The 13,129-nt window shown below is 37.5% G+C and overlaps 1 protein-coding gene across 3 annotated transcripts in view; it reads left to right on the plus strand.

Annotated features, from left to right (window-relative positions):
• slc4a4b (solute carrier family 4 member 4b) overlaps positions 1-13,129 on the plus strand; it is a 61,101-nt gene that overhangs the window by 5,508 nt on the left and 42,464 nt on the right. For all 3 annotated transcript variants that reach the window (XM_089123440.1, XM_039659775.2, XM_039659776.2), the window contains exon 2: positions 11,816-11,886. In XM_089123440.1, the coding sequence (XP_088979566.1) occupies positions 11,816-11,886 (71 nt within the window). The remainder of the gene's footprint in view (positions 1-11,815; positions 11,887-13,129) is intronic.

Below are 13,129 nucleotides of genomic sequence, written 5' to 3' on the forward strand. Positions count from 1 at the left end.
TAACAAAGATGAGTATTGGATAACTGGGTACAATTATTTTACAAGACCATACAATGAATGCATATAAGGTTCTTTACAAGGCATAATTAATACATTAGTAATAAAGGCTTTAACCCTCGGGTGCTCTTCAGTTATTTTTTGATGAAAAAATTAATCGAAACTTGGTACAGTTTTTGGCACTTGCTATATATGAACGCAAAAAGATCATGGGCAGGATTCGAAAAGGTTAAATTGTCCTGAAAAAAAATTCAAACTTGTATTTTTCGACGGTCAAAACGAATGGCCAAATTATAAACGAACGTGAAGCGAATTTCAATTAGTGGAAATGTTTGGTACTGCGCCCAAACAAATTCTGTCTGAAAGCTAAATCATATATAAGAGATATAAGGAGATATCTATAAGAGATATGAACCTCAAATTCGGAGCACAACTTTTTGGCTTTGGTTTTTCATAGTTTTACAGTAAAACATGTTTTGGAAAATTTGTACTTTATATAAAATGTTTAACTTCTATATATATATATGTATTTTTTTTTTTTACAATAATCCGGCAAGTGTCATCTTTTAAAAAGTGACCAAACTGAAGTCCGTGTTTAAAGGCTTCTAAGATTTATGACAGATTAAGTTGGGAATTTCATTTAATTTCAGGATGTTAAGTACAGTGTTTCGCTAAATGAAAAATCCTCAATTTTTATTTCTAAATGTTATTTTAAAGAAATCTCAAAACGTTTGATATGTACCTAAAACAACTTACTTCTAAAAGGAAATGTATTGTTTCTTGCTATAGAACATTGTTTATTAGTTTAATTCGGCAACATTGTAATCATTTGTTTGTGATTTGACTATAATACTGTCTTGTGTACGTTGTTCAAGCAATGGTTAATTCCTTGATTGTTGCATCCTGATCCCGTCTGTCAGTGTGCAGGAGATGTAGACTAAAAAGAGGAACAGAAAGAGAGAGAAAATACGATGGAGAGAACATAATATGAGGAAGAGACAGAAGACAGAAAATGTTCTGTAGAAAACAAAGGAAGCCTTGTACAAAAAGGAGAGAATGGCTACTGACAGGAAGAGAGATTACAGGTGGAATGAGGAAAATAGGTGTAGATGACAGAAGATGGAGGGAAGATGGAGAGGACAGAGGTACAGGTGTTCCATGTAGATGTATTTCATTCTGTGTGGAGTCTACAAACTACTGTTTTGTGAAGCCTAAAGGTTCATTTTCACTTTCTGAGGTTTTTTAACATTAATTTGAGTTCCCTTAAGCCTGTATTTGGTCCCCTAGTGTTTAGAATTTTCAATCGGGGTGAAAACCAAGCTTTGGCTATTTTTTTCTTCTCTGCAGCTCAGACGCGCTGATCTTAAATTTCCTCGTTATTACGTCATAACGAAGAAAGGTAACATCCCCTTTCTCTGCTTTGCCTGCCCGGAGATAGCCCACGAGAAAATGAGCTAGGAAGTACGAACGCGTGAGTGCGATTTTAGTTTTTCCTAGAGAAATAGCTTTGAGATTTGAGTTTTTCCTCTAGAGATATCATGGCTTGCAAACGAGCGAAGCATGGCAGTTGCTCAGTGTTCGGATGTACAAATGAACACAAAAGTATTCCTTAGTTCCTTCATCCGAGCCTCTGAAGAAACAATGGGTTAATTTTATTTTCTCTGGAAATGCGTCGACACAACTTCCCAAAGTTTTGTATGGTCCAAACATTTCACCGACGACTGTTTCCTCAACTCGATGAACGTCTGAAAATAAATCGATCAAGCTACCAAGCAACAATTTCTGATGTTCTGTTTTCAATTTCTCAAAATCGTTCAATACTGTTTATGCTTTAGTAAGTCAAGCCAGTGACTAAAATATCAACTTCACATCGTTTCTTTTAGTAGGATGAAAATAATCGTATTTAAATTCTTAACAAATTATACAGAAAGCGATCAACAATCTTTCCACACAGCGCGAGTTTATTTGGACAAGTCGTTATGAAATCAATGACGCACGTTACACTGCACAACGAAGCTCTTACTGTATTAAGATCATCGTGTCTGCATTGGTGAAAGCATTAGAGAGAGCAGAAACTGCGTTACAAAGATAAGATCTTCATTCTCGCGATCAACGGACTGTCCTCTGCTTGCTCAAAGCTCATCACAGCAACATTTTATGTGATGGGAATAGATCTAAATACTTCAAAACATCTCACGATTCGTTAATCTCGATAGCTGTAATAGAAAAAAAAACTATAATAGCTGAAGTAAAAGTCGAGAAAGTTTCATATGTAATACATAGCTATTTCATATATGCAAGCATGTCAGCCAATCACGGCAGTGGGCGGTTACACTGAATCCCACACAGACACACCCCTTCAAACAGTGTTCAAATCAGAGGCTAAAATCTGGCTAGGAAAATTGCCTTTTATTTCTAAATTATGACTATTTTTGATCTAAAAACATACTAAGATTATAAGGGCAACCCAGGAAACATTATAAAATAATGAAATAACCCCATGTCAGGGGACTTTTAACAAAGTTTCTCCTTATTTCAGTTGCAGTTATTCAGGACCTCACAGATGTCCCAGGATGAATGTCTCTGGGTGGTTTAGTCACATCAAGGTTTTGGTCAAAAACTGCCCATTTAGACAGGAAGAGGACATTTGATTGATAAAGTGACCAACGACAGTGTTTTATTCTTGTGACACTTTACGATCTGTACATTAGTGCCCATCCACTTTTTCAGCGGCATTGGTTCTGGAGCTATTTTTTTGTGTGTTAATTCTCCCATGAAGCATTGCAAACAGCATAAAAACGATGGAGAAATATAAAACTATAATGCAAACATTTAATCATTTTAGGTAGATCGACTCAATTACATTTGGGGTGCTTCATGGGAGTGGGCGGAGCTAAGAAGATCTTTTTTTGACATTTGTGACTCTGATTGGTGGAATTGTACAGCATCAATTAAGTTTTTCACCTCAAATTCTACTGATTATTTTAAATTAAGTTGAAATAATGTGGGCTGATGAATTAAACAAAAGCAAATTCCATCGATTAACAACCTCCTTATAAATCTTTATGTTACCATTAAAATTCAGTTTTTACTTCTGGATTCTGACTGTTGGACTCTACATGCTTTCTTTTGTTAACTATTAAAAAAAAATACTTAGTTAATGTTCAATTCATTGTTAAAATCAAAAGTTGGACCTGTTAATATTATTTCATGGACCTGAGCTAACAATAAACCAACAATGAACAGGTGTATTTAAGCGTTTACAAAGATTAATTAATAATGTAATAGAATAAATAATCTGCCATAAGTTAATAAATGATAATCATTTCCCATATATTTCTCAAATTATTGACAGAAAATACAGTTCAGTTTACTTGCTACTAAGCGTCTCAAACTAAACAAAGATTTGATGACATTTCTGGTCATCTTTGGCAAATCCAGTGAGTAATTCTTCCTCAAAAGTGCTCATTTTACTTTATAAACATGCTTTTGTTTCCAGACAGACAGGTGTCTCGTGTATCAGAGAAAACAGTAATAATGTGATTTGAAATATTATTAATATTAAAAATCTATTTTCTTTTTTTCTATTTCCTGTGATCAAATTCATTCAGTCTTCAGTGTCACATGATCCTTCAGAAATCATTCTAATATTTGATGCTCAAGAAACCATTAATTTAGGATGATATTATTGATTATAGATCAGGTCTGGCCACCAAGAGAGTCTCAGGTGCTGTTTTAGTCTTTCTCCTCTGCTGTCGTTTAGGATCCTCTCTGCATGCTCCACTGTTAGTCCTGTCAGTCGGAATGATTTACTGGCTGCTCAGGATTTAAAGAAATCTACACCATTCGGCCTGACTGTCATACCATCTGTTACTCCAAATGCCTCAAACAGACGCTGCACTAAACTCCAGCTTAACACGCTGGCTAAGCTAAACTAACTGCTGAGAACTTATCTGGCCAATCAATGGCTGCCGGGAATGACATAGGAGTATTCCTCAACGGCATAAGTTCATGTTTAATTTGCAGCTTAAAGGGATCGTTCACTCAATTCTGTCATTTATGTGCACTCCTGTCAGACCTGTTTGAGTTTTTTCTGTTGTGAAACCAAGTTTTTAAAGGGTAACTAAACCCCTGGTTAGAGCCTGACTCCACCCACTTACAATATTTGAAAAATGCTGAAAAAATGGGCGGAGTGGAGATAGAGGGGACGAACCGAGGGCGGGGCTGAGCGGGGGGCGTGCACCTGAGACCCGCAGTGAGTGACAGCTGCTGTCAGACTCTAAAATGGAGAGCGACTGGAGTGACGCTGGTAGCTTTGCAACAGAGCGGTCATTTGAAGTCGGGACTCCCCCCCTCCCCCCACCTTCAACTGGAGGGGGGGAGGGTGAATTGTCTGTGGACACAGGGGCATATCAATTCCAGCCGCTGGCTCAAACTGCAGTCTTAACTCCCACATCGCGATCAGCATTGAATGAGTTTTGTCGAGTTGATGTCAATAGCGCGCGCTCTCTGTAGACATATATTCATATTGATATTTTGGCGCTGTGAAAAAATCCAGCAAAATGCGCGGCGCGTTTGTCGACTCCAGAGGATTAACTTTAGCCTAACCCTAAAGTGTGATTAAAATATACATGATCACTCACATCAAGACGCCGCTGCGGTGGTGGAGTCCATGAAGGAGGAGCAATGTTTGGCACTGCGTGTGGAGAAGCCCATGTCCACCTCTATTCCGTTACCATCCTGACCACTATACTAAACACAGATAAACTTGAAGCTATCCTAACTGTACTATGCTAACTAGGCCACACAAAATAATCAAAATAACTATCTAAATGCTATGCTAAATAAATGCTACAATACTCTATCCTGATCGTTCGTAATCTTTCGTAAAATTCGTAATTCCCACTCTTGACTCGCAGTTGTTTTGACGAAACAAGAGGGTTTTTAAACTGCCTAGGGCAGTGTTTCCCAACCCTGTTCCTGGCGGCACACCAACACTGCACGTATTCTTCTGCTGCATCCCAATTCGCATACTATCCGTCCTAAATAGTATTCGAAAATAGAATTAGTACGTCCCAAATCGTAGTATGTTCAAATGAGTGTTTCAAAGATACCCGGATGGTCTACTATATCCGGTGAGAATCCGAAGTGTAGATCGATGCACACTCTAACGGCTGAAATTGCGCACAAACCATTGCGCGGTGGGCGAGGATTCGGTTAGAACTACAAATAAGAGTAAAAAGTGTTAAAAAACTACAGACACGGAGGACGCGCGAGTCCCGCGGTTATGTTGAGAGGTTTAGATAAAAAAGCTTTGAGTGATTAATTATCAGTATCTAACCTGACGAAAATTAATTTATTCAATGTTGTCCACATTATATTGCATTTGCAGCAGCATTGTGAACTTTTGTAAAGATACGTTTAGCCATTACTTTTTAAATGCATCATTATATTCAAATTGCAAACACGAGGAGAGTCTCTGCATGAAAGACGCGTGACTGGCAGGTGAACGTGCTCCGATACGGTAGGAAATCAAATTAGATTGAATGGAGGATTTTAACTGTGACAAGATGATTGACAGGGCAGTTTACGGTGACAGGATGCACGCAGCACGCGACAGAGCCGTCCGTTAAAGATGACGTGATAGTATGTCCCAAAGCTTGCCTACTCTTTTGCTACACACTCAAAACTATGTACTTTTTCTTCACAAAAACAGTACATACTTTTAGGGCGAAGTATAAGTAAGTGAATTGGGACGCAGGGTTTGTCTCCCTTATTAAACACACCTGATTCAACTCATCAGCTCATAATCACATGGGTTGTCAACCCAGACAAAGAATACGCGCATTGTTGGTGTGCCACCAAGAACAGGGTTGGGAATTGCTGGCCTAGGGCATGGTAGCTTGTACCAAGGGTGTGGTGAGCTGAAACCTGCGTACGTCACGAAGAACCGCAAACATCCAATAGGAAAATTCAACTGCAGTAGCCACCGTTCAACCTGAAGAGGGCAGCACGAAGACCTTTTTACACCATATATTGTAGAATTAAAACACTTTATACCCAAATGTCAAAAAAGTTACTTGAATCAATGATCAGCACTAATAAAGCCCCATTCTTACAAATCATTAACTAAAAAAAGTTGGTTTAAGGTTTAGTTACCCTTTAAAAGTTTAAGGTTGATACTATTTTGTAATTTTTTTTTGAAAGAAGTCTCTCCTGCACATTTATTTGATCAAAAATACAATAAAATAATAATTTTGTACAATAAAACAGTAATATTGTAAAATATTACAATTTTGAAAGAACTGTTTTGTATTTGAATACATTTTAAAATGTAATTTATTCCTGTGATCAAAGCTGAAGAGTTAAATTGCATTGAGCTGTGAAAGAGACGCTTTTCCCCAGGCGTCCTTCTGTGCGCGTGCGCTTAGTTCACTTTTGAAAAAACTTTTGCTGATAATTTACTCACCCCCATGTCATCCAAGATGTCCATGTCTTTCTTTCCTCAGTCGAAAAGAAATTAAGGTTTTTGATGAAAACATTCCAGGATTTTTTTCCATATTATGGACTTAAATGGGAACCAGGTCCAACCGATGTCCAAACGACAGTTAATAACAGTTTCAGATGCAGCTTCAAATGTCTTTAAACGACACCAAACGATGAATAAGGGTCTTATCATGCGAAACGATCGGTTATTTCAAAGCTTATTTCAAAAATGTAACTTTTCTAAGGACAAATGCTAGCCTTGCTCTATTCTGTGAGGCGCGTTTGCAACGTCACGTAATACGTAATTACGTTCAAAAGGTCACGGGCGACGTAGCCAGAAGTACAGAGTCAGTGTTTACAAGTTGAACGCATAGGTTGAACGTGCAAACTAACTCAAACGCCGTTTACAAAAAAGGAATTAAAAGGTAAAACAACGATGTCGGACGATTTTGATTCTGTACTTCCGGCTACGTCGCCCGTGACCTTTTGAACGTAATTACGTATTACGTGACGTTGCAAACGCGCCTCACAATATATTACAAGCCTAGCATTTGTCCTTAGAAAAGTTACATTTTTGGAATAAGCTTTGAAATAACCGATTGTTTCGCATGATAAGACCCTTATTCATCGTCTGGTGTCGTTTAAAGACATTTGAAGCTGCATCTGAAACTGTTATTAACTGTCGTTTGGACCTCGGTTGGACCTGGTTCCCATTGAAGTCCATTATAAGGAGAAAAATCCTGGAATGTTTTCATCAAAAACCTTAATTTCTTTTCGACTGAGGAAAGAAAGACATGGACATCTTGGATGACATGGGGGTGAGTAATTTATCAGCAAAAGTTTTTTCAAAAGTGAACTAATCCTTTAAACAAACAAATATGTCAAGATGCCCGTCTTGGCGAGTTTTACGCAATCGGTTACATAAACAGTTGGGAAAGTAATCGAACGCTTGTCAGTATATTAGATCTGTGCATTTGGTCTTAAAGTGACAGCAGCCTAATAAACCGCCTAATCAAACAACAACGAGAGAATCATTCCCTGCTCTTCACTGAACAACTTTAGTAACTTGAATAAGAATTAATGTATATTTAATGTTCACAGTGCAGACTATACAGAGTTTTATTACATTTGATTACTTAATTTTTTGTATAGTAGGCTATTATTATTAGTAGGCTGAACTACATGTTTATTTAATTTTATTTCTATTGTTTTTTAACCTATTGTTTGTTTGGGGGTCATTTTGGCGTTGTTATGAATGCATTGTCAGGGGCCTCCGGACAAAGTTTTGCCTGGGGCCCCAGAAGTCTAGGACTGGTCATTACTCCAGATTACATCTGATATGATGATTTTCTGCTGGAGAAACATTTCTGATTATCAATGTTGGAAACACACATTTTTTCCTAAGAATTCTTTGATAACTATAAAGGTCAAAAGAACAGCATTTATTTGAATTAGAAGCCTTTTTATAACATTATAAATGTATTTACTGTCACTTTTGATCAATTTAATATGTCAAGCTCATCAACTGATTCAGTTAAATGATTCATTTGAATTTACCTCAGCGGATCTGGGATTTCTCAAGATGTTTATATCTTTCTCTGCGGGTCGTGATCTGGTCTCATGTTAAATGCTAAACGCTAAATATAAATGCTGGACTAATGCGTAGTTGCATATCTGGCAAACAATCCTGTTACTTTTGAATTGACTTGTTTGCTTGGATCATAAAGTTAATTGCATACAACAAAAACCAAAATGGCAAGTAGTTTAAAACGGATTAAAGCGAAACAAAGTGCCGTTCCCACAGAAGCCGATACATTTGAGGAATTAGAGCATATGAGAAGGATTTAAAGATCAGAAAGTCTTATTAAAAGCTCTGTTGAAATCCCACTTACACAATGATGTTGCTATTCTTTCGTTTTTTCACTCTTTCTTTTCTTACGTGGCTGTGAGAGTTTGCCACGAGAGCCAAACAGTGCTTGTTGTTGTGTATTTAGTGAAGTATCTATTTACAACTTAATAGACATGTCACAACTCAAGCTTAACTCAAGGACTGTATTCAATGACTGTCTCAAGCACCTCATAAACCTCTTCCCAACCCTCAGGTGTCAGATTCAACATGACCTTTGACCCCAGGAAGCGTTTGTATCTTATAGACAACTCCTTGTTGGTTGTTTGATTGATCGCTTCTGTAAACCACGACAGGTTCTGAGATCAGGTGTGTAATTGGCAGGAAATGATGTTCCCCGTCGCTATCAGTATGGTTTCTGATGTCGTTTGTCCCACCTCTGAATAGGTAAACATGGTGCTAGGGCTGCTGGGAGCTCGTGCGTCAGTCAGTTACACACCTTTATTGCTTGTATTTACTTTAGCTTCATGACATTCCTCTGCCCGGGTCTCATGATTTCCCATTACCATAAACCGTAATAAACAAATCCATCGGTGTGTTTGATCAGTCTCTCCATAGGTAACAGATTTGATGGTTGTAGTTTGCAGTTATACTAAGTCATATTTCTCCCCCAAACACCCAAGGATTCTCATAAAGAGCATAAGACCTATTTTAACTTTTTTTGTCATTGTGACAATAAAGCACATTTATTTATATATTTTACATCATCAAAATGCATTGTGATGTTTTAGATCGTCATAGTCGTCATTTTTCATTATTTTGAATGTGATTCTCAAATCACAAATTTTAAGATTTTTATCAGCATAAAATGATACTATAAATATTTATTGTATTATAAATATACAGTAACTATACAATGAATATATATATATATATATATATATATATATTTCCTGTATTTTTAATCAGATAACTGCAAGCTTTATGAGCATTAGAGACTTCTTTCAAAAATATTAAAAATAGTAATGTTTCCAAACTTTTGACCTGTACTGTATGCATATATATATATATATATATATATATATATATTGAATTATATAAAAAATAGAATATATATATATATATATATATATATATATATATATATATATATTCTATTTTTTTATATAATTCTATATATATATATATATATATATATATATATATATTCTATTTTTTGTATTCTATTTGTGTGGCTATATATGCGTATTATCTTAATTGTTTTTTTTACGGGTGAAAAATGACTAGGAACGTTTTGAGAGATTCCCACCACTTATATTGAATCACTTAATGAACATCTGTTAAATACATCTCACGTTCAGTTTCCCGCGTGTGTTCCACTAGGGATGAATGAACTTTATTTAGTTAGAAATGCAGAGAGTTGATGCCCTGCCAGAAATCCGATTGTCAAATGCTGATCCACCAGTTTATGTCCATGTGGCAGTCTGGCTTCCTCAGGGTGTGTGAGGGGTTATTACAAACAGAGATTACAGAACATTCGGCTCATGTTTAACGTATATTAATCACAAGATAACACAGCGCATCTAACCAGGTTACATGACCACCTGGGCTCGTCATTCCAAAGAACACAGGAAATGAATTAGTGACCGGAGGGATAAATGAGATCTATACTGTGAAATCTTCACTTCTGCGTAAGCGAGGATGGATGAAATGATTGTATAACAGAATGTAAGAATTGAAGAGATGACATGCATAAAGAACACCAAGACCAGCTGTGAATCTAAACTTCACTGATCACATGGATAAAAGTGTCAGAGAGAAACTACAATAATGGAATAGGAAGTGAGAATATGTATTAAAGTAAACAGTTGTAACTTGTTCTTCTCGCTAGTTGTTTTTGAAGTAGAAATCTTGTCCAGCCTATAGAAAATATATTTCCCCTAAATTATATACACTACTGTTCACTACTGTTGGTCTACTCTGTTCTGATTGGTTAGATGGCCCAGTCTGTTGTGATTGGTCTATTCTGCTCTGATTGGTCAGATGGTCCAGTCTGTTGTGATTGGTCTACTCTGCTCTGATTGGTCAGAAGGCCCAGTCTGTTGTGATTGGTCTACTCTGCTCTGATTGGTCAGAAGGCCCAGTCTGTTGTGATTGGTCTATTCTGCTCTGATTGGTCAGATGGTCCAGTCTGTTGTGATTGGTCTACTCTGCTCTGATTGGTCAGATGGTCCAGTCTGTTGTGATTGGTCTACTCTGCTCTGATTGGTCAGAAGGCCCAGTCTGTTGTGATTGGTCTACTCTGCTCTGATTGGTCAGAAGGCCCAGTCTGTTGTGATTGGTCTATTCTGCTCTGATTGGTCAGATGGTCCAGTCTGTTGTGATTGGTCTACTCTGCTCTCATTGGTCAGATGGCCCAGTCTGTTGTGATTGGTCTACTCTGCTCTGATTGGTCAGATGGTCCAGTCTGTTGTGATTGGTCTACTCTGTTCTGATTGGTCAGATGGTCCAGTCTGTTGTGATTGGTCTACTCTGCTCTGATTGGTCAGATGGTCCAGTCTGTTGTGATTGGTCTACTCTGTTCTGATTGGTCGAATGGTCCAGTCTGTTGTGATTGGTCTACTCTGCTCTGATTGGTCAGAAGGCCCAGTCTGTTGTGATTGGTCTACTCTGCTCTGATTGGTCAGATGGTTCAGTCTGTTGTAATTGGTCTACTCTGCTCTGATTGGTCAGATGGTCTAGTCTGTTGTGATTGGTCTACTCTGCTCTGATTGGTCAGATGGTCCAGTCTGTTGTGATTGGTCTACTCTGCTCTGATTGGTCAGAAGGCCCAGTCTGTTGTGATTGGTCTACTCTGCTCTGATTGGTCAGATGGTCCAATCTGTTGTGATTGGTCTACTCTGCTCTGATTGGTCAGATGGTCCAATCTGTTGTGATTGGTCTACTCTGCTCTGATTGGTCAGATGGTCCAATCTGTTGTGATTGGTCTTCTTTGCTCTGATTGGTCAGATGGCCCAATCTGTTGTGATTGGTCTACTCTGCTCTGATTGGTCAGATGGCCCAGTCTGTTGTGATTGGTCTACTCTGCTCTGATTGGTCTGATTGGGATGCATGCAAAATTCTCCACCTCCACACAAGGATATTATTTGCGGTTGCCAGGGCGTTGCTATATTGTTGCTAATTTATTTCGAGTTCTATGTGATTTCCTATTGTTTCAAGTTTTAAGAGTTCATCCAATCCTCAGTGAAAGACATGTGAAGACTTGAATCACAACCAGACTGGTTCAGGTTTACACACCTGATAAACAACAAGTAAAAGTAAAAGGGAAAGGTTAAAACACAAGTGAGTGAACTCCTTCAAAAAAAACACAGTTCTGAAAAACGTGCATGTGCAGCGCGAGAATAAACATGTTTACTCTTTCCTGACAAAGTCTGGGTTATAGTTGCCTTGTATTTGACTTTCTTCTCTATGGTTGTTCTTTTACAGAATGGAGGATGAAGCCATAGTGGACAGGGGAGCGTCTTACATCAAGAACATGTGTGACGAGGAGGTTGAGGGTACGAAACACACACACACACACACACACACACACGCACTCACACACACAAGTGCACTTAAATATATTGTGGGATATACAATCTCCTGTGTCTCAGTGACGACTGCAGATCCCTAATACTCTTAGGTACTGTAGATTGAGTTTCACGCTCACTTTCACTCACTTCAGTCTCTCTCTGTCGAGGGCCAGCTGTTTTTTTTTTTTTATTGTTGCATTGGTTGCAATTTGTGTTTAAGGACAGGAGAGGATTATGAGTGAATCAGATGTAACAAGCCAAAGCTCTACACGTGAAGATGTTTACTATCTTAATCCACACACACACACACACACACACACACACACACACACACATATATATATATATATATATATATATATATATTATACATTTTATTATATTATAGTATTAGTTATATATTTTATTGATAAAAAAATTCAAAAATTAAACCCAATTTTTTAAATTCTGGGATTAAAATAAATTATTGTCATGTCTCTTTCTGTGCAAATATAGCTCATCATACAATAATTTTAATGTGTTTAATGAGTAGAATACTGACACTGTGGGCCATATAAAAATTTGTCAGCTCCGGTTTTGTCCGTGTTTGACTCGGCACAGTTCACAATTCCCCTCTCAGTTGTGGAATGTATAAAGTATTACAGGTTAAGACATCTAAAAATATCTTCACATCAAAAGGAGATCAAACACATTCGCAAACATGAGCATTTCACACACTCATGCTCTTTCTATATTTGTTTTTCTCTCTCTGTCTCTCGTCATCCCTGAACTTTGGACTTTCAAATGATGGTTACAGACACGCACACGCACACACACACAAACACACACACTAGTACTCTATCAGATACCATCTGGTGGACATATTTGTTTATTTGTCGAACCTGAAATGAATGATGGATGACAGAAGCATGATTGATATATGACTGAATTGATGAGCAATTAGTTCTTATATTGTTCAGTGAGTGTGTGTTCATCTAGGCGTGTGTGTTTTTTTGTTTTTACATCCATTTCCTGAAGATGTTTTACCATTTCCTGCCTGATCAGCTGTACAGGAAGTTGTTGCCATTTATCTATAATCTAACAAGTGTGAGATACAAATCAGTTTCTCCCTCAGAAAAAAAAAACAAAACACAAATGCATGCCAACACAGAAACACAGTGATATTGATTTACCTTCATACTGTACACATATCCCTGGTCTCATTGTGAATGATTCATCAGTACATTGT

The sequence above is a fragment of the Pimephales promelas genome, chromosome 19, assembly GCF_988280905.1.
Source record: "Pimephales promelas chromosome 19, fPimPro1.hap1.1, whole genome shotgun sequence".
In the NCBI taxonomy this organism is placed as follows: domain Eukaryota; kingdom Metazoa; phylum Chordata; class Actinopteri; order Cypriniformes; family Leuciscidae; genus Pimephales; species Pimephales promelas.